We start from the raw sequence: 25,426 nt of genomic DNA on the forward strand, positions 1-25,426 counted from the left end.
AATGCCTCAATGAGGCCGGTTTTTGTCTCGTCGCCGGCCGGCGAACGGTGGTCCGACGGCGGCTCAGGTGAGTGGCACAGCCCACAGGCGGTCTTAGTCGGGCGATTTGGGGGCGGCGCTGGCCTGGGTCAGCCGGCGGACGGCCAATTTTGGCCTCTCCGGCGCCCCCCTCCCCGCGGGTCTGTATGTTCGGGTCGGATTCGACCCGAATCAACAGATCCGACCCGGGTCAACGCCCGGGTCGGATCCGTTGAACCAGGTCGGTTCCGACCCGATCCGGATTGACCCGATCTGACCCGGGTCAATGCCCGGGTCGGATCCGACCCGACCCGGTTTAATATTATATTATTATTTTTATTATTTATTATTTTATTTTAAAAAAATAAAAAATTATTTTAAAAATAAAAAAAAATTTAAAAAAATTTTAAATTTTGTTTTCTGTATTATATTTTTTTCTCGAAAAAAAAATTATTTATTTATTTTTTCTTTTTTAAAAAAAAAATTTTATTGTGTGATATATTTTAAATGTTTAATTTATTGTAGTATTATTATGCATAATTTACCATGTTTAAATTAGACAAGCCTGAGATTGCGCGATAATATTTTGCATGTTATTTTTATTATCGCTGTATTATTATGCATGTTTTAATACAATCGCATGAGTTGTGTTTTGAATGTCATCTGACTTAGTTAAGGTTAGAATCTTAGGCTGCATGAATTGTTGTGTTCCTGACTGCTGATCATTTCTGATTATGCACTCGCTTGATCACCTCACATGTTAGGAGAAAGGTCCTAAAATCAATCCAAATTGCCTGACAAATGTTTTCAGAAATGAACAGGGTAAAATGGTACCGAAATGGCATTAGTTATCCAACTAGTATAACCAAGTCCCCGAACTCATTTAATCTCTGGTTCGTAGGAATAGGGTGATTCTCCCATCACCCTATTTGGGTTTCTAATCGACCCACCCCAAATCGATTAGTGGCGACTCCTTGATATAAACCACTTATATGTTAAACACTTAAACCCTAAGTCGCAATATGGTATGGGCTTGGGAGAGCCCGAATTAAGTCCTGAACCAAGACTTAGCACGTACCAGGTGAGCCCCCCTTTTTTGCATGTTCGATAAAAAAGGGCTCGGGAGTTCGGTCGCGACAGACTGGCGACTCCGCTGGAGACTTGTTTTTTTTAAAGTGGACTTAGGCCAAAAATTTTTATCCTGTTCAAAATGATTTTTGTTTGGCAGCAAGGACTCCAGGTATGATCATGACATTAAGGTGTTATTTGTTCTTGCAGGTTCAAATTGATTGTTTGTAAATTGTTGTGCATGCCTTAATGATTTAGCACTACACATTGCACACACAACCACGCTGCCGGACCTGGGCCGCGATAGGGCATTTTAGGATGGTGTTAAGAAAGATACGACCTCGAACGCGAGCCCGCGATGTAGAGGTTGCCTTTCTTTTCCCCGAAATTTATTTCTAAAAAATCGTAAAGAAATATCTTTAGCCGCTATTCGCGTGACTATAAGATATTCCTTTCGATTTGGCCGAGGTTAAAAGGACTTGACACCAACGCGAGACTGCGACGGTCATGCACCCTTTTAATTTCATTTTGCTGAGCCAGTCTAGATAGAAATCGAGCCTCACTCCTCATGTGCATGTTGTTGTGATTGTCATGGTTCAAGGAAAGGTATATATTCTATCCCTTCTCATTTTTTTTATACGGCCTACTTATTCAATTGAGGCCACCCGTTGATTCCATTCTATATACGATGGAAAGAGCTGATATCCAATTCGTCCCCGCTCCTAAAGAGTTTCTGGCATGATGGGACCAACGAAACGAGGGATACGCTTATTGCGGAGCTTATCCGTGAAAATAAGCGACTCCGAGAGACTGGAGCTTCCCCATCGTTTATAGAATAAGCATCCGGGAATGGCGCCATTTTTGTTAAAAATCCCGTCTTTTATATTTCCCTGTATTTATGTTTAGGGGTTTTGGTTATCTTCTGTAAAAATATTTATGGGTTGTACAAATGTTAATATAACTCGGGCCGTTTTTTTTATGCTTTAAATGAAATTTTTTGCCCCTTAATGACACCACCGCGGCCTTTGGCCTAGTGGTATCCGGGGATGAGCAGTAACGGTCCGAGGCGACCGGGGTTCAAACCCCGGGGACGCCGCCTGTAATGTTAATATTAATAAAAACCCTTTTTGCTTATTTTTTCTTTGCAAATAAAGAAAATATGCAATAATAATATGACTAAGTCATAGAATGATTCTTTATTGGGCATTATACTCATTCATATCAGCGTTTTCTCAGGTAGCTACAAAAAATGGCCGAAGAAAACGTCCGTCTCAATAACATGGAGGACGAAATGAAGATGGTCCTCAATGCAATCCAAAATCTCACAAAGCAGGTGGAATCCATTCAGGGCAAGCTCACACCCACGCCTGCAGCAATTGAAGTGGTGTTACCACCACCGTCTACTGGAAAAGACAAAGCCTCCGCCAATGACAGTAAAATGCCGCTGCTGGAGGACGATCTGCTTCCCCTTGCTGTCAGGAAGCCTGAACTTGAAGCTGTACCGATGACAGAACATGACAAACGCCTTGCAAAGGTCGAGGAGATGCTGAAACAGCTACAAGGCCCGCAGCATGCTTTCCCACTTGACCTGTCTATATACAAACGGGTCAAAGTACCAGAAAAATTCAAGATGCCGGAATTCGAGAAGTATGACGGTACCTCATGCCCCAGACATCATTTGCACATGTATCATGTGCGGATGACCCAAGAATTGACAACGAACCCCTCATGATTCGACCTTTCAAGCGAGTTTGACGGGGCCATACGACATGGTATATGTCGAAGGATGTGGATACTTTTAAGTCTTGGGATGATGCCGCTGATGCATTCCTCAAGCATTATCAATTCAACCTCGACGTCACCTTTACTCGTGATGATCTGGAACGCGCTGAGAAGAAGAAGAGTGAGTCCTTCAAAGAGTATGCCACCAGATGGAGAAACTTGGCCGCCTAGGTTACCCCATAACTCACTGATCATGAACAAGTGAAATTGTTCATAAAGTCTCTTCCATACGAATACAGACACCGCCTGGTTGGTGCCACTGCTGAATCCCTTAATCGTCTTGTTCCTGTAGGTGAACGAATCGAAATGGGATTGCGTGAGGGGTGGTTTACAGACCCCACTTCCACAAGCAAGAAACTCGGCATGAAGAAGGAGAAAGAACCCCTGACAGACGCGGATGTTTTATACACCCAAACCGTTCGTCCTTCCCCAATGATTCAGATGAGTAGTGGATAGCAACCGGCCTCAGGCCGCAAGCCGCCCCAAAGGTGAAATAACAAAAAGAAGTTCACGCCACTCCCTTTGCCTATGTCTCAAATCCTGCCTATTCTCCTGGAAAAGAGGTTGCTTGCTAAAGAGCCAAAGCGTGAAAATCCTGAGCGTTTCCCCAACTACGATCCCTCCAAAGCATGTGACTATCATTTGGGTGAAATGGGACATTCCGTCAATGACTGTGCTGTCTTGAAAAATAAGGTCCAGAAATTGCTGGATGCAAAGATGTTTTCATTTCGCAACGCACCACCCAATCAAGCAGGAGGCACGGATGTCGTCATTGAGTAAACTGTAGACTCAATTTTCCTCCCTTAGAATAGAGGCATATTTAATAGTTTGAATCCTCCCATACTTGGAAGCTTTTCTTGCTTTTTAAAGTCTCAGCTGTTTTCTAGAATTCCCAGTTTTCTGAATTTGTAATTATGCTTGGAATTTTAGTATTGCAATTTCCATTCCAATAAATGTAATTCGCCTGAACTATTCAAAAGAATTACAAATGTTTTGTTTTGAGGGCCTGATGAAGTATTCCAAACCGGCCCGTTGATGATATCCAGCCACGAAAAGGAAAGTGTTCTGAGGCCCGGGCTTCCTCATGTTTCCTCGTTTCTAAGCTTTTGAAAATAAAACAAACGTTTTATCATTTTTCAAAAGGGCAAAAAAAGAATAGTGGTAAAAAAGCATGCATGCTCATAGCCCTGTTTGTCTTTCTAACTCGCTCACTTCGTGTCTCAGAGCATACTCCCTTTTGATTTATTATTACGAAAGGAACATTTGGAAATGACACAAACTGAAGAGCACATCAGACCCTGGTGATGATAGCGGACCAACTCATCTGATAGGGGCAGTCCGAGCGAAGATCATCCAATCTTCAAATGAAATATGGGGCAAATCTCACTACTACCAGTGGGTAATATCAACCCCAGAAAGTCAAAGAGAATGCTGACCATTCCTTGACCCCATGATAAGCGAAACATCATTTTGTACAAAAGTCGGGGGCAGATCAAGAAAAGATTACCCCTTTTGAAAGAAAAAGGTATGTCTTATTCCTTAACAAATTTTGGAAATGACATTCCATCCCTTTTCTTTTGCAGATAATGAACTGGAGAACATGCTAGACTCTGACGTGCTAGCGAGCCGGATAGAGCATCAATGTTGGGACCTCTCGAATGAAACATGACGAAGAAGTGCTTAATTGGAAGAGTAGACTAGAGGGCATGCGATCTCCCAATCCATCAAAAAGGGTGTATTTCGTTCCTAAAGTTCATCCACTTTAGCATAAAAATGACATATCTTTTCCTTTTACATAGGACAAAATTGAGTAAAGAACACTCATGGTACAAGCAGCTGAAAAGGACTTTGCATATGACAAAATGGCGTCAAGGCAAATCCTGACAACCACAGAAGTCTCGATGGTAGTCATGCCCATGTTCGTCAAAAACTTTTAAAGTAGAGATTAGCTTTGCTGCGAAGATCCCCATGCAAGCAATTGCACATGCCTGTGCAGTCAGGAATCGGAGCATCCACAAGAAACTCCTCAACATGCTGGAACCGCATTGACACAGCATGCGCTGACAATAGAACCCTCTATTTGAAAGCACCCCTGATTATAGAAGATTTCATTCGAGCTTCGAGACCAAGAGTATGGAGCAGCAGACTGAGACAGAAAAGGCTGAACAAAGTAAAGAGGAGAAAAGACTCTGCTAGCTTTGAAGACAAAATGGAAGAAGGGTAATTTGTATCGTTCTCAATTTATCCTCAATCATCTCATTTCTAACATAAGCTCATGTTTTTGTCAAAAGGGAATTATCAACATCCGAGGAAACTCAAGGAGTTGTCAATTTAATTTCAAATGAAGGGAATCACGAAGGGTAATGTTGTATCGTTCCCAATTCCTGTTCCTCAAAGATCCGTTCATTAACACGGCCTTTCTTATTGCCTTGCAGGTTTGCCTCGTCGCTACTGCAGCATAGGTAAGTATCTCTTTCCCTTAAAACTCTTTTTTAAGAGTTGAAAAAATCAAAAGAAAGAGGAAACATGTTAAAGCAAATAAATGCTTAACCCTCCCCCAAGTGCATCGCATATCTTTTGGAAAGGAATTTTGCATGGTAATTTTACCTGTTTAATTCACCAATTCCCTGTGAAAATCTTGACAATTCGACGAATGGTGTCGAACTGCTCCGATGTATTGAACGAGGTGTCTCAGGATGATGAGAGGCAATCCTTAGTCTATACACATTCTCACGTACCAAACCCATGTAAGATAAGCGGAAAGGTTCCACTTCTACAAGGTAAAGGGGTTTCTCGCATAAGGTACGGTAGCCAAAATGACAAGAGGCAGTTCATTTCTCTACCCCATACACTATTGTTTATCCTTTGCTTAACCATTTGAGCCCATACACTCGGAGGTTCCTTTTAAATTACCCCTGTCAAGAACCACCCCACATTGGGGCAGCTTGAGGTAAATCAGCATCACAAGGAGAATTCAAATTCAAAGGGAACAAGAAGAGTGTCCCTCCCTTTCGATCACCGCCCCTGTGACTTCGGCCTCGTCGTTTTCACGGATCTAGTGGTCCTCGAAAGAGTCTTCCAAGACAAGCACAACATCGACGGCCGGACAGTCAAGGCTAAGAGGGCTTTGTCAAGAGAGGAGCAGCAAACTAAAGCCTGTCCAAAATGCCAATATCTTATTGATAACAGTGATGTTGTCACTGAGCAAGATAGGAAGGATGAAGAGTTTGTAATATCTAAAATTTTCTATGATCATCAGCTGCAGCAGCTCGCACAAAGTGAAAAGATGAATAGAAATTTTCTTGCTCTCATTTGCATTAATCTTTGAGTATTTTTATTGCAGATGAACTCTCACAATAATTTAAGTGCCCTAGGATGACGAAGAGCGGTTCTTCTTCTATCCCATACACTTATATCCCTTGCTAGCCCAATTGAGCCGGCGATTTCATTTCGTACCAACCCAGTTGGTGATCATCCCCTACACCGGGGCAAGGCAAAAGTCACCACAGCTTGAGCATCGGGGTCCAAAGTACCGAATCAAGATGAAGACTCCAACAGCCTAATAACATTGTTCTGCTCAAACTTGTTTAGGCTAGTCCTGACAACACCAAAAGAGCAGTAAAAAATGCTGAAAACTTGGGGCATGAAAAAGCAGTGTGCCTGGTAAAAGCAAGGCTAATGCCCATGAAAAACAAAAACAAAGAAAAAGAAAAAGGAGAAGAAGAAAAACTATAAAAAGACAACCCCAAAGGGTTAAACTTGAGTTATTCTTCGATGCAAATTCCTACTTTAGGAACTCTGTCTTGACAAAGATCTGTCACATGATAGATGAAGACAAGCCTATTCTTGAGAAAGCAATTGGAACAGAGATAGAATGGTATCTAGGAAAATGCTGGACGCAGAAGCTCCTCAAGAAAAAGTTGTCAAAGAAGCTAAAACACGGGATTACCCAGGGAGTTTTCCAAAAGAGTCCCCACGGTGGAGAAGAAGGCTGGTGACAATGCTAAGATGATCACCAATTTTCACCCTTACACACATTTTTGAGCCTAACGACCCTTTCGTTTCTCAACCTGTGAACGGAGCCCACGTTACATCTCTCATGAAGTCTCTTCTGATTAGGGCACTTGATTTAACGTGGAATTTCAAATGTTTATAAACAACGCTCGAGGAAGTGCGAGCAAGACTATTTCTATCTCGTTTTGTAGGGTTCTTGACTTGTAAACCCGGAGATGATTGCAGAATATTTTCTTTCATGGCCTTGACTCGGACAGTCTCCTTCGTTAAGCCATTGACCAAGCCTACATTACGACCCTGAAGAAGACCTCTCAGATTGGCAGCGTCGTACCGCTTGCGAGAAAACTCAGACCCTTGCGGATGTGATAACGGTCAGATTGAGTGTTTTCGATGTTCCCACATTAATGGACGGGACGAATAGCCCTTTTCAATGAGAGCGAGTGGAAAGTCCTTTATAACTGAAGATCCCTCGTTCAGCATCTCGAGAAGTCCGCCCAGCAAGCGAGAATTGTCTTGATTGACCCTCGGTGGATGTTTGGTGATGCAAACATGACAAAATCATCATGCATGAACTTTCAAATACACATTCTGGGATAACCTAGCTTGTCTATCCTCGATGAATGCATGCATGTTTGCGCTAACCCTCTTTAACAGGTAAAATATCCTCAAAGACTCAAAGAACATATGACCTTTGGAGCATCTCCAAAGATGTCACAGAAAATTTCTTCCGCTCCCCAAGTGGAATTGACACAACATGCTTTTGCAGCTCAGAGTTCTAATCCCCAGTGATAGAACATGAAAATTCGGGCATTGGAGAAGCCCTCATAATCATCCCAAGAGAAATGCCCCGAAAAAGGTCGGGTATTCAGCAGATGATACATCAAACCTCCGGGTAAGAAATCCCAGGTATTTCATCAGAATTCTTTTCAAACTACCCAGAAGGTAAACAGGGTGTTCCTTTGAAAAAGAAAAGCATCTTGACTAGCTGGTCAAGATATTTCATACGATATTCAAGAATAGCCTCAGTTGTCTATTTCTCCGATGAATACGTATGTCTTTGCACAAAAAAACTTGTCTGACAGGAAACACGCCCTTAAGAGGCAGGAACGTGCCCAGGTAAGTACATTTTACCCATACCTGATTCCAAAAATCCATGTACCTACAATTATTATGGTACCCTCTGAACATCGGAGTGACCCCATTGTTCACCCTCTGAACATCGGATTGACCCCGTTGTTCACCCTCTGAACATCGGAGTGACCCCGTTGTTCACCAACTGAATATCGGATTGACCCCGTTGTTCATCCTCTGAACATCGGATTGACCCCGTTGTTCACCAATTGAACATCGGATTGACCCCGTTGTTCACCCTCTGAACATCGGATTGACCCCGTTGTTCACCAATTGAACATTGGATTGACCCCTTTGTTCACCCTCTGAACATCGGATTGACCCCGTTGTTCACCCTCTGAACATCGGATTGACCCCGTTGTTCACTCTCCTGAGCATGGGACTGACCCCCATGTTCACATCAAATCCTCGGGCGAGGACCCCCAGGTGCTCATCGTTTGAGCCTTTTCAAGACCTGCTGGCGAGGACCCACCAGGCAAACCATCAAATCTTCGGGCGAGGACCCCCAGGTATTTTGTCAAAACAATCCACGTCAAGGCGACCGAAGATAGGTTCGGGTCCTAGACAAACCATTTTTTCTGTCAAGGCGACCGAAGACAGATTCGGGTCCTCGACACACAATATCAACTATCTGGAATTACTCTACCCTTCGGCAAGGTAAGTAGCCCCAGGTATGTTTTTATTTGCTTTAGCATGCATCATCTTATATCGCATCATAAAAATGGGACTCCGGTCTCGCCAAAAATAACATTCATTGAACATGCATGGGCCAAATTTAGGTGCCATTTTATCTTTGAACGTAACCTATGCGAGCTCAATCTCTGCGAGCTTACCTTCAAAGAGGGGCAGCTGTTGACACCTATTTTTAATTTGCCCAAAATTAATTGCACAAAATTTAGGAGTTAATTTTGTTTAATTCCTAAAACAAAAATATTTCAATTTAAATATATTGCATATAGAAATTAGGCACATTTTGCATTAATAGGGTCTATTAGAGAAGATTAAAAAAAAAAAATCAAGTCGGGCCGGGTCGGAGCTGGGCCGACCCGGCCCATTTCTTTTTTTCCTTTTCCCCCGAGCCCGGACCCTTTTTCTTTTCTTTTTTTTCCCTTCGCGCGGGCCTGGCTCGCTTTCCTTTTCTTTTCTTCTTTTCCCCCCCTCCGCAGCTGGGCCTGGCCCGGCCCGGCCCAGCCCTTCTTCCTTCCTTCCTTCCCCCTGCGCCGGTCACTCTCTCCTCCCCTGTTCTCCCCTGTGCGCGACCGAAGCGTGACGCACGGCTGCGCCGCTCCTCATCGTCGTCATCCGGTCAGAGGAGGCCCAGGCGAGCACGCCACAGGGACTGGCCATTAAGGCCAGTCCCGTCTTCCCCATTTCCCAGGCTCTCTCTCCCTCTCTGCCCCGTCTCTCTGCACCCTCTCTGCACCGGCCCCCCCTTCTGCTCTGCTCTGCACCGGCCTGCCATGGCCGCGAAAGTCGCGGGGCAGGTAGGCCGGTGCAGGCCGTCGTCATTGCAGACGTAACGAAGCCGGGGGACGCCGTCGTTCGCCTATAAAATCGAGAGAAAGAGAGAGAGAGCCACGGCCGGCCATTTTTGGAGAGAAACGGAGAGAGAGTCCGAGAGAGGCCGGAGAGAATCAGAGAGAAACCGAGAAGAGGGAGGAGCCTCGGAGGGTCTTGCAGGTCCCAGCCGGCCTCATCGTCACCGGCAAGCCGACCGGCAGCCCCCGGAAGCAGCCCCGGTCAGCCATTTGAGAGAAAACAGAGCAGGGAGAGACACAGAGAGAAACAGAGTGAGAGAGAGAAACCGAGAGAGAATAGAGAGAGAAAGAGAGGAGAGTGGGTTTTTACAGGTCCTCAGCCGCGTCGCCGTCGCCCCTCGATCAACCGGAAGTCCCCAGACGCGCCGTCGACCGGTGAGCCTCTCCCGGTCCAGACTGCCCCTGTTCTGCTCTGTCCTCCCCTATTTTTGCACGCGGTCCGGCCGGGACTCGGGCCGGCAGAGTCGCGCGATTCCCGGCCCATGACGTCACCGGTCCCGGTCCCCACTCGCAGTCAAACGTCAGCCGCAGCCGTCGGAGCTGACCGTGCTGCCGGAGGAGGTCGAAATCGGCTGATTTCCACCGTGCATGCCCAATGTTCGACAAAATGCCTCAATGAGGCCGGTTTTTGTCTTATCGCCGGCTGGTGAAAGGTGGTCCGACGGCGGCTCAGGTGAGTGGCACAGCCCATAGGCGGTCCTAGTCGGGCGATTTGGGGGCGGCGCTGGCCTGGGTCAGCCGGCGGACGGCCAATTTTGGCCTCTCCGGTGCCCCCCTCCCCGCGGGTCTGTATGTTCGGGTCGGATTCGACCGATCCGACCGATCAACGCCGGTCGGATCGATTGACTGGTCGGTTCGGACCGGCCCGGTCAAGCCGTCGACCGGGTCGCCGGGTCGGATCGTTGACCGGGTCGGATCCGACCCGACCCGGTTTAATATTATATTATTATTTTTATTATTTATTATTTTATTTTAAAAAAATAAAAAATTATTTAAAAAAAAATTTAAATTTTTTTTTCTGTATTATATTTTTTTTCTCGAAAAAAAAAATTATTTATTATTTTTTTTAAAAAAGAAAAGATCTTTTTAAAAAAAAAAATTTTATTGTGTGATATATTTTAAATGTTTAATTTATTGTAGTATTATTATGCATAATTTACCATGTTTAAATTAGACAAGCCTGAGATTGCGCGATAATATTTTGCATGTTATTTTTATTATCGCTGTATTATTATGCATGTTTTAATACAATCGCATGAGTTGTGTTTTGAATGTCATCTGACTTAGTTAAGGTTAGAACCTTAGGCTGCATGAATTGTTGTGTTCCTGACTGCTGATCGTTTCTGATTATGCACTCGCTTGATGATCACCTCACATGTTAGGAGAAAGGTCCTAAAATCAATCCAAATTGCTCGACAAATGTTTTCGAAATGAACAGGGGTAAAATGGTACCGAAATGGCATTAGTTATCCAACTAGTATAACCAAGTCCCCGAACTCATTTAATCTCTGGTTCGTAGGAATAGGGTGATTCTCCCATCACCCTATTTGGGTTTCTAATCGACCCACCCCAAATCGATTAGTGGCGACTCCTTGATATAAACCACTTGTATGTTAAACACTTAAACCCTAAGTCGCGATATAGTATGGGCTTGGGAGAACCCGAGTTAAGTCCTGAACCTAGACTTAGCACTTACCAGGCGAGCCCCCTTTTTTGCATGTTCGATAAAAAAGGGCTCGGGAGTTCGGTCGCGACAATCTTTCACAAACGGTTGAGATTCGGAAGCGTGTACACGTGTCCAGATCGACCCGGAATTACATCTTGGGGTGCGATTCGTCATCGCATACGTCCCCGGCAATGTGTAACGTTGACCAATTAGGAGGCGGCGAGGACCAAGTCCTCCCCCACAACGTTCCCTTTTTTTTTTATTTTTGTAATTTCGTGTCGTTTTTTAAGTCAAAAAAAAAACAACGAAAACTAATATGACGTCATCTTTGTTTGTCTGTTTGTTTCTTTTTTTTGTCCATAGTTTTATTATTATTATTATTCCGAGATATCGCCGTCTCTTTCCCAAAGTAAAATACAAGAGGGGCTCACGATTTTGGGAGGACTTTGGGTTAAGTAAAAGTGTGATTTGCTTATTGTGACGTCACTTTTTGAGCGGGGGATTAGGTTTACTTTGTGCGATGGTGGAGTTGGTGATTATTGATAATTGCATGTTGGATCAGAAGTCAAATCCCAATGGTCTAATTATTTTATAATATGTTTTTGGGTCTAATAGCAAGTTCCATGTAATGCTAGCCATTTTGCGTAAAATATCTTTTTTAGAGTTCTAACGTATAGAAAAATCGAATTTGTTTGTTTCACGAGAAAATCAATTATATGAAAATTGTTTTTTGTAAAAGATCAGAAATCGGTTGACAGAAAATAGCTTCATTATCGACGAAAATTTTTAGGTATAAATTGTTGTTGATGATTGAAAACAGTTTTTTGTTGGCTGTTTTTTTCCTAAGTAATACAAATAATAGCTCCACTGGAGTTTTTTTTTTTTAAAAAAAATTAGCAAAAGTCCTTTAACCCAAGTTGATTTTAAAAAAATACTTACCAAACACTACTTGCATTTCGAAAAACCCCTTCAGTCCAAAGGTATTTGCATTCCCTTAAATGCATTCCCTCAAAGTCGAACCAAACGGGCCCAAAGCACACCCACGAGCCTAGTCTTCACACCACAAGCCTGTGTACACAGAACCTCCATTTCACCGCACAGGCACTCTCTCTCTCCTGTTATGGCTGCTCCATTTTTCTTTCTCCTCCCGTTGGCATTCCTGTTCGTAACAGCAACCTCCCAAGGACAGAAAAACATCAGCCTCACCGATACTCTCACGCCCACCTCCAAATCCTCATGGCTCTCGCCTTCCGGTGTCTTTGCGTTTGGTTTCTACCAGAGAGGCAACAGTTTTTACGTGGGAATCTTCCTTCCAGGGACTCCCAATAAAACTGTGGTTTGGACTTACAACAGAGATGACCCTCCGCTTCCGACCAATTCCACTCTGCATTTCGATGGAAGTGGCAGAATCGTTTTGTCGTCAGCACGAGCACAGGACACATACGTTGCCGCTCCTAGCGGTACAACTGCTTCAGCTTCAATGCTTGATTCGGGGAACTTCGTTCTTTACGACTCTAACCAGGACATCATATGGCAGAGCTTCGACACACCAACAGATACCATTTTAGGTGGTCAACGTCTATTGGCATCGCAAGAGTTGCATTCAAGTGCTTCGGTCACCGATCCCTCTACGGGTCTCTTTCTCGCCATCATGCAGTTAGATGGAGTTCTTGCGTTATATCCTGAGGGTACTCCATTCACTGCTGCGTACGGTTACTGGGATTCCCAGACACCTAATAATGGCGCGAACGTGACGCTACATCTTGAGGATGATGGGTTTCTCTACCTATTGAAACCCCAAGGTGTATACCTTGCGAATTTCACGAACCAGGGAGGTCCTAAAGAAGATATGATCTATCTTGCGAGGATTGACCCAGACGGGCTTTTCCGGCTATACTCATACAACATAACCAGGAAGGACGATTGGTCTGTTGTATGGTCAGCCACAACCGACGGATGCAGTCCCAAGGGCATATGCGGGCTTAATGGGTATTGTGTGAATATGGATGTGAATCCTCAGTGCCAGTGTCTTCCAGGATTCACACAAGTGAAGGTGGGCAACGGGACTGCAGGGTGTGAGAGGAACTTCACTGCAGAAAGCTGCAAGACAATGGACTCCACGACTAGATACATCATTCAACCTGTTCCTAACACCATATGGGAGGACGCCCCGTATTCCACTCTAACATCATTGACCAGTGAAGAATGTGTAGCAGCATGTCAGCAGGATTGCAATTGCGAGGCCGTTACATACAACGGTCAGTCCTGCAACAAGCAGAGGCTTCCTCTAAGATTCGGTAGGAGAGTCATTGGCGGGAACTCAAACTCAGTTCTTTACGTCAAGTTAGTTGATGATCGATCTGGTGAAGATGGAGGAAATGGTTTTGTGCGAAAGGAAAAGGAAAAGTATACTAGGAGAGACATTCTGATTGCAGTTGCATCATCTATTGCTTTTGCAATAGTAATGTTGGCGGTGTCTGGAGCCATTGTTCACAAGAATCGTGTCTGGGTTTATGAAATGCTTCCAAAGGAGGGATTTCTCAAAACAATTGAAGATGTTGCTCCTAGATCGTTTTCATTTGAAGACCTGAAGAAAGTGACTGGAAACTTTTCGGAAGAGATTGGCAAAGGAGCTTTCGGAACAGTCTACAAAGGCACGCTGATGAGGAATCTGCACGGAAGCAAAGTCGTAGCTGTTAAGAAACTAGAGAAGATCTCATCCGAGGGAGAAAGTGAATTCCAAGCTGAAGTGAAAACTATTGGAAAGACTCATCATCGGAATCTGGTCCGGCTTCTAGGTTATTGTCATGATGGACCGAATAGGCTCTTGGTGTACGAGTACATGAGCAATGGGTCTCTCGCTGACCTCCTCTTTAAACCCGAAAAGCAAGCCAGTTGGGATGTGAAAATGCGATTAGCTCTTCATGTCGCCAGAGGCCTCCTTTATCTACATGAAGAGTGCGAGACGCAGATCATTCATTGCGACATAAAGCCTCAGAACATATTGATAGATGACAACATGCAAGGAAAGATTTCTGATTTTGGGCTGTCGAAGCTGCTGAAGCCAGATCAGACCAACACCACAACAGGAATAAGAGGTACACGGGGGTACGTCGCGCCAGAGTGGCACAAGAATCTGCGGGTGACGGTGAAAGCGGACGTTTACAGCTTTGGAGTTGTGCTGCTGGAGATCATCTGTGGTCGAAGGAGTGTGGATTGGAGCCTTCCCGAGGAGGAAGCCGTTCTTGAGGAGTGGGTTTACAACTGCTACCAGGCTGGCGAGCTGGATAAACTGGCGGATTATCAAACTATTGACAGAAAACAATTGGAGAGGATGGTTACAATCGCACTTTGGTGTATTCTAGAGGAGCCATCGCTTCGTCCTTTGATGAGAAAGGTGCTTCTGATGCTTGAAGGCACGGTCGACGTTCCAATCCCTCCTTGTCCTACTTCCTTCCTCAGTGTCATCTGAATTGTCTTCGCAACTGCACTTACCACCACCAAAAGCTGCTCGGATTAGAAATGAATAAAGTTGTTTTCACTGTAGGAGCAGAGCACATGTTTCTAGGTTTATTCATCCAACATGCATTGTCTGTCTGTAGTGTCAATAGAACTAAGTACCCTGTTCTGTCCAATGCAATTCTTCGTTCTTATAGGAAGTAAAACTACTTTTGAGTTCATTTCAACAATTCCTTACCGTCCTGTGGTGGCAGATTTAGTGTATCAGTATGCATCCTATTACCTGCCACGAATTTCAAATAGCGTAGAATGCGTATTGAGGGAGAGGGGGCAACAATATTTCGCCTATGAACAGATTGTCCATTTAAATGTTCGATGCTGTTCTTACTGATCAGCTGACCTCATGCGAAAGCCGAAAGGTTTATCGAAATTCAAAATTATTCAGAGACGTGAAATAATATGCCCTAGTTTCTTTTTTGGCCCTCCTAAACATGATCCACACCTACTTTTTGTTTCGAGAATATGAGATTCAAATGAGTTAGGTTTCTGTATACTTGGAGAGGATATCAAACTTTTCTAGTATGATTAGTGCGTTGAGAATCAAACTCGAGTTTGATTCAAGAAAGTGTACTTCTCGTTCCTTTTCATTGCTCACCTCAACTAATGCAATTCCATATCTAAACATTAACATTTCGTCTTTTGAAAAATAACAAGCACAGAAATTAAGCATGTTTATAGAGAAGACCCAAAGAGGTGATCTATTCTTGCAGAGCTTTTCTCTTTTCATTGTTTTAATTGTCTCTTTAATTACACATAGATGAGGTCAGACGTACCTTCTCTTTTCCCTCTTCTAATAGAATTCACCATCATTGTATAAGAAACAAAAACTCCAAAGACCATTTCTTGCAGTCCCTTTGAAGCTTTACTTCTTTCTATGATTTTCACTCGTGAATCAGCTTCTTTATATGGGTTGTTGAACTTGATGTCCTCAAGGACACAGTTGTTTGTGATTTGTGCATCGGCTAAGTCCAATTTTATGGATGATTTAGAATGTATAAATAGTGAATATGTGCACTATTGCAGATAGCTGCAATGGCTAATCAAGGATTGTTGAAGCTGCTAACTTACCAATGTAACCCACTACTTTGCTCATAGAGCCCGCACAATACGCAGGTGGACCGACTAATTTCGTCCAGAGCTATTCGAAGATGGGTCGGAGAGATGAGCCATTTCAACTCTAGCTTTATTTCTCAGAGCTTGGAATACAAGATTACTGCTCACTTTTCACTTTTTTTTATTTATAGGGTTAATAGCTCGAAAAACCCCTAATTAGTACAACTGTGATAAATTTACCTCAAACTAATTTTTTACCACAAAAAATCCCAAACTGGTATACTTGTGACAAATTTACCCTCAACCCCAAACTAGTACATTTATGATGGATTTACCTTCCGTTAGTTTTCATTAAATTAGACTAATACAACGAAAAATCACAAATTGGTGCACATGTGACAAACGGAGGGTAAAATCCCAAACTATTACACCCGTGCCATGTGTTATCCAACTAAATAATTTGATGATAAAATTTAACGGAAACTAACGGAGGGTAAATTTGTCATAGGTGTACCAGTTTGGGATTTTTTATGGTCAAAAAATCAGTTTGGGGTAAATTTGTCACAGTGTACCAATTTGAGGCTTTTCGTGGTATTAACCCTTATTCATATTGTAGAGTCCACTAATGCAAAATCAAGTCCTTCACCTATTTTACCATAGTAACTAGGGGTGTCAAAAACCAAATCGAAAACCGAACCGAAATTTTGTGCTTTTTCGGTTCCGTTCGGGTTTCAGTTCGGATAATGAAAAAAATATCCATTCTTTTCTTCCGGTTCGGTTAACCAAACTCAATTGAAATTCTCAACAAAAATTGAATGCTCTTTCTCATCCCTCTTAAAATTGCCATGAGAAATCCTAATATCCGGTTTTCTCATCCGAATCGAAATCCGAATCAGGGTTTTCAGTTCAGTTCATATTCGATTCGGCTCGAGATTCAGTTCAGTTCAAGTGTACACCCTAACGGTACGATTCGAATTTTTAAAAAATCCGAACCTAACCGTTGACACCCCAAAAGGTTTGCAACTTGGGTATGATTTTATCTTTTTTTTCGACATTAGTATACCACTACGAAGCATAAACAATATCAGTTTCTTTGCCCCACAAGCTATTCAAAGGCATTTTACCGGTTATGGCCACTTCACTATTCTTTCTCATTCCATTTGCATTCATGTTCCCAACAGCAACTTCGCAAAACCAGACCCATGATAAGCCTTGGCGCTTCTCTCACACCCACCGCCAAATTCTTCATGGCCCTCACCTTCCAGTCTCTTTGCGTTTGGTCAGAGAGGCGATGTCTGGTCAGTAGGAGTTGTCTTTCCGGGAACTAAACCTGTGGTCTGGCTGCCGTCGAGACAGTCCTGTTCCAAGCAAATTCATCATGCATTTCACTACGGATGGGAGGCTTGTTCCGCAGTCAGCACTACCAGAATAAACTTTTGTAGCTACTCCTAGAGATATTGCTGTTTCAGCTTCTATGCTCGGGACAGGCAATTATGTTCTCTACAACTCTAAGAAGGACAAAATATGGCAGAGTTCGATTCACCGAAGGATAGCATTATGGTAGGCCAGCATCTATCGTCAGGTGAAGAGATGCTCTCGAGCGGTTCCGCCACTGATCAATCAGAAGGCATCTTGCACCTCGACATGGAAAAATATCCGGTAAATAATCCAGACACACCGCCATATGCTTATTGAGCAACCGCGACGTATGGAAGAGGCGATAATGTGGCGCTCTATCTTGACAATGACAGATATTTCTACCCTATAGAACACCACAGTCAAGATACAAGGAGCATCACCAGAGGAGGGCCTCCCAAAGAAGGAATGATCTGGATAATGAGAACCAATGCAGATGGGATTTTATGGTTTTACTTGTACAACATAACCAAGAAAGGTAATCTGTCCACTCTGTGGTCATCCACTGATGACAAATGCAGCCCCAGGGGCATCTCCGGGCTCAATGGGTTCGGTGCAAATAAAGTTCGAAATGACGACTTGTGCCTTACAGGATGTCGTGCCTAAATCATATTCTTACAAAGAGATGAATGACTGGAGCTTTTGCAGAAGAAATCGACGAGGGAGCATATGGAACAGTCTACAAAGGAAGGCTGCTGAATAGCTACAAAGTTGTTGCTGTTAAGAAACTAGAAAATATCTCATCCGATGCGGAATGCGGAAAGAAGACATCAGGCAGGTGCTGATTGAAAGAACTGTATAGAAGACCCAAAGAGACCACATCAAGCGGAGAAGATAAGTGCGAGAGCATGTTTACCGACTGATCGAGAAACAACAACTGGCTCGAGAACCATCAACCTTGCTATCGAATCGCGTCTGTACAAAACACAACATGGTGAAATGAAAACCCATGCTGCACTTTCTAGTGTGCTCCAGCATCGGTCTGGCTACAACGATTGCACATCAACAAAAATCACACAGCTTTAGTTCAAAAGCACCGTGATCTTTACATGGTAAGACAAAAGAGACAACCTTGACACAGCAACTCCTGAATCTTGGTGCCGTCTGGGTCTCTGTTGAGGACTCGAATCTCTTCTGTATGTTGTTCTGCTATCTGGGTATGCGCCATCATCTCCTCTCTGCCGCCTACCCACCATTTGCCATCATTTCGAAGCTTTCGTGAGCGCATCGAAAACGCTCTTGACAGTCACCTCCTCCACGATCACCACCTTGTCCCTCGATTTCGAGCCAGACCCTATCGAAACCTGCCTCTTCTTCACCCCTAAAACCTGCCTCAGAGAACAAGAACGCAAAGAAACAGAGAATCTTCAAAAGACAAAAAAAAAAAAAAACCAATCTCTGCAAATTTCACACTCGACATCGCTCTTCATCTCGGCAAATCTTCGCTCATATAATGCAACAGCCACACACAGAGACCGACTCGTCGCGTTCAAGAAGAAACGAACCGAGCTCATGTACTCGAGGAGCGCCGCGTTGGCCTCCCCGTCCTTGGCCGGCGCGTCGATCTGGACTCCCACCGCCTCGTCGCCGAGATCTTCGCACGCACGCACCAAAGCAACACGGAATCAGAACAGAAGAGAGGTTACGGAAGCGGGGAGGAGGAGGGGGATCGGACCTGTGATGGACGCCGACTTGGAGCCGGGCTTGGCGTGGACGGTGATGGCGACGGAGGAGGGAGGGACGGCGCGCAGGCAAGAAGGGAAGCTCTCGCCGGAGCTGCCGCCGCCGCCGTCGACGGCGGAGGAGGACCGGGTTGAGTGGGCCGAGCTCGGCTGCGATTTGCTCTTCCTCGCCGGCGGCATCGCTTCGGATGCCCGCAAATTTGGTTCTCCGCGTTGCAATAGCAGAGCAGCTCCGTTGCTGAAATTACCTTTTTTTTGCTTTTGGAAATATATAAAGTTTAATAATATAATCTTTATATTTATACCTGGTTTTCATATAATTAAAAGGTACTAATCAAATTACATTTTAAAATTTCGACCAAAAAATTACATTCGAAATTCAGATAGATTTAAGAGTTAATTTAACCTTACTGGCTATTAAAATTAGATAAGATAACTAATCTATGATCGGAGAAAATTTAACTTCTAAATTGATTAAGTTGTTCATTTGTGTGGAAAAACTTAACTTTTCTGCTATGTAGTGTGATTTACCATTTTTATGTGAAATAACTCCTTAAAGTGGTTATAAGTTACTCTGTGGGTGAGAAACTTTTGATATACGAAAATAAGTAATTTTACAAAGTATCTTTTCAAAATAAGGTTTTCAACTTTTTCGATTGAAAAAAATGTGACTGAAAAAAATGTTTGATAATAACTATAACTTGTTTGATGATCCAATTTAGGGTTGAAAATTAAAAATGCCAACACTTAATGAGATTAAACTCGTTTGATAATATCAAATAAATTTGACTTAAATAATTGAATTTAGTCAAAATTCTCTTATTCTCGAAAGTAAAGGAGAAGTTACTTAACTCCTTCAATAAAAAAAAAATTAATTTATGACAATTGAATTCTTGTCAAATACATGAATAAAACTTATCAGTAACAGGGTATTTTTATGTTTGAGAAGAGATCAACAATATTTGGTTATCACCCACCCATCGGTGGCCGCGTTGGTTTGCGCTCAGTTCCTTTCACGAGAGGTCCTGGATTCAAATTCGCCCATCGGTGATTTAAGTGGGGGGTCGTGGCGGTGGGATGCTGCGCTAGCCCCTCTCGAGGACTAGTCGGGCATCACCGCTGGTTCGAGCCCTAGCTCGCCGGCCGCGCGGACACCTCGGTTATCAAAAAAAAAAAAAAACAATATTTGGTTATCGATTTTCACAAATCAAAGAACAATTTTTTGTTCCTATTTTTAACACTTATATACATCAGCACTTAAAATTCAGTATTTTAATTTTCAGCACTTAATTTCAATTTTACCAAACAGCCTTTGCTTAGTAACCTTGAATTACGTAAAATAAAATTTGATCTATCTATAAAAGCTTTTCATGTGAAAATAAACAAATTTTATCACTCTCAATGTAGTAAAAATGGAAAAAGCAAGAAATTCTATGTGGCTAGTAATAAACCGGTTTCCAAATCAGAAAGTATCTGTATTGATGTCTATAGTGATATTCATATAGGTATATCTTATGTACATTGAACTTAGCGGCAAACGAGAGAAGAGTCTTTTGCCTGAAACAAAGATACATTACCCTGAAAGTATATATATATTAAGATATTTTTTTTGTCGCTATTAAGATATTTTTTTCACATATGGTCTCCTAAAGTTAACTTTGGCTCAATATACAATGTGACCCTAAACTTTTAATTTATTCAATGTGGTCCTGAACTTTAGTCAAATATTCAATGTGGTCCCAAAACTTTTAATTTGTTCAATGTGGTATCTAGACTTTTAGTACATGCTCAATGTAGTCTATGAATTATATGAGATTGTTCAATATAGTCTTTGATCTTGAATTAATGGAAGGGTTACATTAAATGTTTTCATATAATTTATGGACTACATTGAACATATACAAAAAGTTCAGAGATTACGTTGAACAAATTAAAAGTTTATGGATCACATTGAACAAATTAAAAGTTCAATGACCACATTGCATATTGGGTCATAATTCAGGGACTATTTGTGTCCTTTTTCGTATTTAAATTTCAAAAAATTACAATATATATTAATATTAATCCACATTGACTTTTAAGTATAATGAAATTTCTATGAATTTCGTATTTCAAAAGCAGCTAAAATGCATGAGTCGGAAGATTCTGATTAAGCAAAAAGTATAGAATGAAAAATCAATCTAGACTGGCAAAGGAAATCTCAAGCCTCGATGCCGATTTGAATTAAGATGGAATGGAAGATGAAAATCACCAACACATCTGAATTGGGTACAAATACTTATGTTCATCTGCTACTGAAAATTCAAGAATCGAGGCCACACGCCTTGAGAGTGATCCTAAGCACACTGTGACTCAAAATTATTGTTACATTGCATGCATCGATGACGAGGAACCGCGACGAGATCCGAATTCGAGTTCATACAGCAGCGGCGGTTGGACACGGAGGAACCGATATTTCGGTCGTTCCGTCCAGCATCATCACCACGGATTTCATCGAAGGGCGAAGAGCCGGCTCGTCCTGAATGCACCATAGGCTCACTTTCACCAGCTTCTCCAACAACCACTTATCGACTTCCTCGCCCGGGGCCAACTTGTCCAGCTCTCCATCCCTGAAATGCCTGTAAGCCCAACTGGAAAGAACGATCTCCTCAGGAGTCGGTGCGTTGACATCCATGTGCCTGCGACAGAATACGATCTCCAGGAGCATGATCCCATAGCTATAGACATCTGCCTTCACCGATATCGGAGTGCTTTTGTGCCATTCTGGCGCCATATAGCCTCTCGTCCCTCTGATGACTGTGAAGGTCCGTGTTTGATCCGGCATCAGCAGCTTGGCCAGCCCAAAGTCGGAGATTTTGACTGTCCAGAAGTCATCCATCAGGATGTTCTGGGGCTTAATGTCGCAGTGTATGATGGGCGTATCGCACTCCTCGTGCAGGTAGAGGATGCCCCGGGCAATTTCCGAGGCGATTCTCATCCGCTCGTTCCAATCAGGACGCCTTTCAGATCGGAAGAGCAGATCTGCAAGGGAGCCGTTGCTCATGAATTCGTAGACAAGTAACCTCTTGGATGCCTCAGCGCAGAAGCCGAGCAACCGAACCAAGTGCCGGTGATTAGTGGCACCAATGACGCGCATTTCCGCGCGAAATTCCCTTTCACCTTCATTGACCAGCTTCTCTAGTCTTTTGACAGCAACAGCTCTTTTGCCCCTGTACAAGGTTCCTTTGTAGACAGTGCCGAAAGATCCCTTACCCAACTCTTCCTTGAAGCCGTTTGTTGCTCTCTTCAGCTCCCTGTAAGAGAATGGCCTCAGAGTAAGTTCCTCTGTCAAGCCAAAAATTCCACTTTCTACTATCTTCTTGTACTCAAATACTCGCAACTTGAAGGCGAAAAGACCAGCGACTGCAAGGGCGATGCACGAGCATGTTGTAAGGCCTATGGTCACCGAAAGTAGTTGGATTGTTTCTTTCTTGCTGTTGACTTTTACCTGCACCTGTGAATCAGAATTATTGGCAGCTTCGATACCTTCTACTCCCATCTTGAAAAATGCTCTGAAGTGTCCAGAAACTGTCCGAGCATACATAAGAGGAAGCTTTTGTTTCATACAATTTCCTTGATCGAAGTCGTATAAAGCTACCTCACAATCGCAATCTTCCAAACATGACATGTTGCAATCCGCTACTTCCATTGTCACCTGAAAATAGGGAGGGTCCTGCCAGTACACATTGTCAATGGATTTGGAGGTAATCGATGATAAATTCTCTTTGGAGTCCCTGCACCATTCTTCCTTGAAGTTCCTCTCGCACCCACTAAACTGGTTCTTACTGTCAACATAATCCGTACCAGGAAAACACCGACATACGGGTTGCTTGCCCTCCATAGAACAGTAACTATTAAAGCCACATAAGCCCTTCACGCTGCACTTATCATCTGGTCGTGTCCACGTTGAGGACACCACATCGTCGCCATTTTCAGTGAATATGTGAGAATACAATTGGAGTAATCCCCCCGAGTCAAGTATCAAACGGTAGATTGTCGAATTATGGTACACTGAAGGAGTATCCGGTTCTGCTATAGGTTCAGGTTGTCCCCGTTCGTCTAGTAGAATAAGTGTGCCAGTGAAATTGAGATAAAGGTGAAAATGAACAGGCTGCAAGTAACAACAAGTACCTGAAGCCCAGTAAGCATCTATGCCAGAATTCTGAGTATGCTTAGGGTAGAGAACGATGTTACCATCAGATTGCATACTGAGACGAAACCTTCCTGTTGAATGATTAGTCCCAGATACGCTTGAATATAATTCAGTACCAGTGGGTATGGACTGGCCTCCAAGTAAAGTATCAGTAGGAAAATTGAAACTTTGCCAGATGACCTTAGAAAGCTGGTTATAGAGGATGAAATTCCCTGAATCGTCCATGGCTGCACATGAAGCTCTATCTGATGAGTTAGCAATCCGTTCAGTCTTCCCAGGACTAATTTTAAGAACGAGCCAACCATCACGGGTTAATTCCAGTGCAGCATCTGAGGACACCGGCGGATCGTCTCGATTTGCTGTCCACACAGTGGTGTTCTGTGATTTACGAACCATCCAGATCCCCACTTTAAAGCCACCGCCTTCCTGGTAGAAGCCGAATGCAAAGCGACCAGAAGGCGAGGTCCAGGAAGTGGGATCAGTTATGGGATTGATTGCTGAGTCTAAGCTTATCGAGCACAATTCAGATCCAGCCGCTACGTAATACCCTAAAAGTAGAAGATCAGTATGATGTACGAAGAAGCCATGAGCAGTATCTGTTAATAAAGTGGGAATTCACTTCTGGGTATGCGCGAGTCGTAAACATAACTTCCTACTCCGTTTAAATGTTGTAAACTGAGAACTTTCTTGTGGCTTGCTTGCAAGACTCTGGTGAGTCACGTTGACTCGCAAAGTCATTGCTACTCGAAAAAACAAGAAAAATGAGAATCCAGCCAAGCATCTTTCACCCCTATTGACTTGCAGGACTCGCCAACTAGTGTGACGACAAGTCTATTGTGATGTCTGGACCAGTGGAAATAAAGAACATAGCTGTCACAATTACGTGAGGAATTACAAGTTAAACGCTTATCAGAGAAAATAAGCCATGTATAGGTGTAACTTTTGCAAAGACGTAGAATAACTATTTTATCAGGTAATAATCACCCCCACACATGAAAATAATACTCACCGATTTCCCCAGAAAAAACCTGTCCAGTTGGATCTAAACAATACATATGTCATTAATTTTTTGGAGAACGACTTGTTCTGTTCTAGTAGAAAGACATTGGCCAGAAATTATTCAACTGAGACTCGATGATAATTTCCTTGGAATATTGCTGTCCCAACCAATCTGCAAATGAGCCAGGAAACTATATTGAACAAGGTCAACTGTCCAATAGAATCAATACCCTTTCTGTCCGTTCAGGTCCATAACCTGAGTAAACAATATTTTAGCCAACAATATGAAGATTAATTTGATGAAGATGTCATCGGTGCCGGAGATTCCAAGTAATCCAACTGACACTCAAATGGTCTCTTCCTAGAATATTGCTGGCCCAACAGTAAAATTTAAGAGGACATGACCAATAATTCTACAGAATGAATACCTCCTACAGTTCCACACTTTCATAACCTGACTGAACAGTATTTTCACTGGCAATGTCTAGATTAATGAAGATTTAAGTTTTATTGGAAAGCACTTGAGTGTTGGGGCGTGGTTCATGCTCCCCACGAGCTAAAGGGCTTGTATAGTTTAAGCTCGTATTTTATTGGTAGTTTGGGCTTGGGTCCATGAATAGCTGCTAAGTGTATATAATCTCTTTCTCCTGTAATTGAGAATTATAACAAAGAGGTGCGAGGTGTTAATTATAGTGAAATCCTCTGCTGGACGTAGCTCTAGTTTAAGTGTGAACCGGGATAAAACCTTTCTTTTTCTCGCATTTACTCTCTATTTCGTTGTGTTTGTGTGCCTAATCCTAACATCGAGAAGGTCACCCAACTATGTCATTCTCGCTCTTCAAATCTGTTATGCAGAAGTTTCAATTTTGATGAGTATGCTTGGTCAGTTTGTTGCCAAACTGTACCTTAAACTTAGATGAACAATAGTGTGTATCAGTAATCCCACCAAGATAAGTCACTATTCAAGAAGCATGAACTCTCTAAAGCAAGTGGTCAGAATTCTATTTCCGAAGTTGTCCCTAGCTTCTTACTACCGAATCAATTTGATTTTTCCTGTCATCAGTAACAAATCAACTAGAATCAAGCCAATCATACCGAGAGCTTGAACATATCAACAATTGTTAACACACAGTTACACCTTGGATGTACTACTCAACACATGATAGTCATGCAAACATAGTTTGCTGATAAACCAAACCAGTTATTTCTTAATGAAAAAAGAGATAACAAATGAATAAAAGGGTGAGATTTAAGTTTTTAAGGACTTCTTTCAAAGTCTTTGATCATATATCTCACTTCTACGTTCAAACTAGCCTTACACCAATGGAAGGAGAAGGCCATATTTCAG

General features: G+C 42.9%; 3 protein-coding genes across 4 annotated transcripts; 1 reads left to right on the forward strand and 2 right to left on the reverse strand.

Moving 5' to 3' along the window:
• Positions 1–12,255: 12,255 nt before the first annotated feature.
• On the forward strand, positions 12,256–14,763 carry LOC115688805 (G-type lectin S-receptor-like serine/threonine-protein kinase LECRK1). Its single transcript, XM_030614729.2, has one exon. It carries the CDS (start codon positions 12,338–12,340, stop codon positions 14,687–14,689), a length of 2,352 nt encoding a protein of 783 aa, XP_030470589.2. The 5' UTR covers positions 12,256–12,337; the 3' UTR covers positions 14,690–14,763.
• Positions 14,764–18,074: 3,311 nt separating this feature from the next.
• LOC115688806 (uncharacterized) lies at positions 18,075–19,145 on the reverse strand. Its single transcript, XM_030614730.2, has 3 exons — positions 18,881–19,145; positions 18,711–18,799; positions 18,075–18,533 (listed from the first exon to the last, which is right to left on the reverse strand). The coding sequence occupies exons 1-3, from the start codon at positions 19,065–19,067 to the stop codon at positions 18,408–18,410; spliced, it is 402 nt and encodes a 133-aa protein (XP_030470590.2). The 5' UTR covers positions 19,068–19,145; the 3' UTR covers positions 18,075–18,407.
• Positions 19,146–21,082: 1,937 nt separating this feature from the next.
• Positions 21,083–25,108, reverse strand: LOC115688804 (G-type lectin S-receptor-like serine/threonine-protein kinase LECRK1). 2 transcript variants are annotated; one of them, XM_056312227.1, is made up of 3 exons: positions 24,089–25,108; positions 23,121–23,627; positions 21,083–22,985 (listed from the first exon to the last, which is right to left on the reverse strand). In XM_056312227.1, the coding sequence occupies exons 1-3, from the start codon at positions 24,132–24,134 to the stop codon at positions 21,304–21,306; spliced, it is 2,235 nt and encodes a 744-aa protein (XP_056168202.1). In that variant the 5' UTR covers positions 24,135–25,108; the 3' UTR covers positions 21,083–21,303. The 2 variants fall into 2 exon arrangements, with proteins under 2 accessions (XP_056168202.1, XP_030470588.2); XM_030614728.2 differs by having other exon boundaries at positions 21,083–23,627.
• Positions 25,109–25,426: the final 318 nt, after the last annotated feature.

The sequence above is a fragment of the Syzygium oleosum genome, unplaced genomic scaffold (genome assembly GCF_021117445.2).
Source record: "Syzygium oleosum isolate NSW1041296 unplaced genomic scaffold, Sole_v2.1 Sole_v2.06, whole genome shotgun sequence".
Taxonomy (NCBI): domain Eukaryota; kingdom Viridiplantae; phylum Streptophyta; class Magnoliopsida; order Myrtales; family Myrtaceae; genus Syzygium; species Syzygium oleosum.

What these genes read in the sequence shown, in the direction of transcription:
- LOC115688805 (XM_030614729.2), top strand. Translation starts at nt 12,338, where the DNA reads ATGGCTGCTCCATTTTTCTTTCTCCTCCCGTTGGCATTCCTGTTCGTA.
- LOC115688804 (XM_030614728.2), bottom strand. Translation starts at nt 24,134, where the DNA reads ATGTATTGTTTAGATCCAACTGGACAGGTTTTTTCTGGGGAAATCG. An exon ending in GGTTTTTTCTGGGGAAATCG is followed by an intron (nt 23,628 to 24,088) that starts GTGAGTATTATT and finishes TTCTACTTTTAG; the next exon opens with GGTATTACGTAGCGGCTGGA.
- LOC115688806 (XM_030614730.2), bottom strand. Translation starts at nt 19,067, where the DNA reads ATGCCGCCGGCGAGGAAGAGCAAATCGCAGCCGAGCTCGGCCCACTCA. An exon ending in CAAGTCGGCGTCCATCACAG is followed by an intron (nt 18,800 to 18,880) that starts GTCCGATCCCCC and finishes GTGCGTGCGAAG; the next exon opens with ATCTCGGCGACGAGGCGGTG. An exon ending in TCCTCGAGTACATGAGCTCG is followed by an intron (nt 18,534 to 18,710) that starts GTTCGTTTCTTC and finishes TCTCTGAGGCAG; the next exon opens with GTTTTAGGGGTGAAGAAGAG.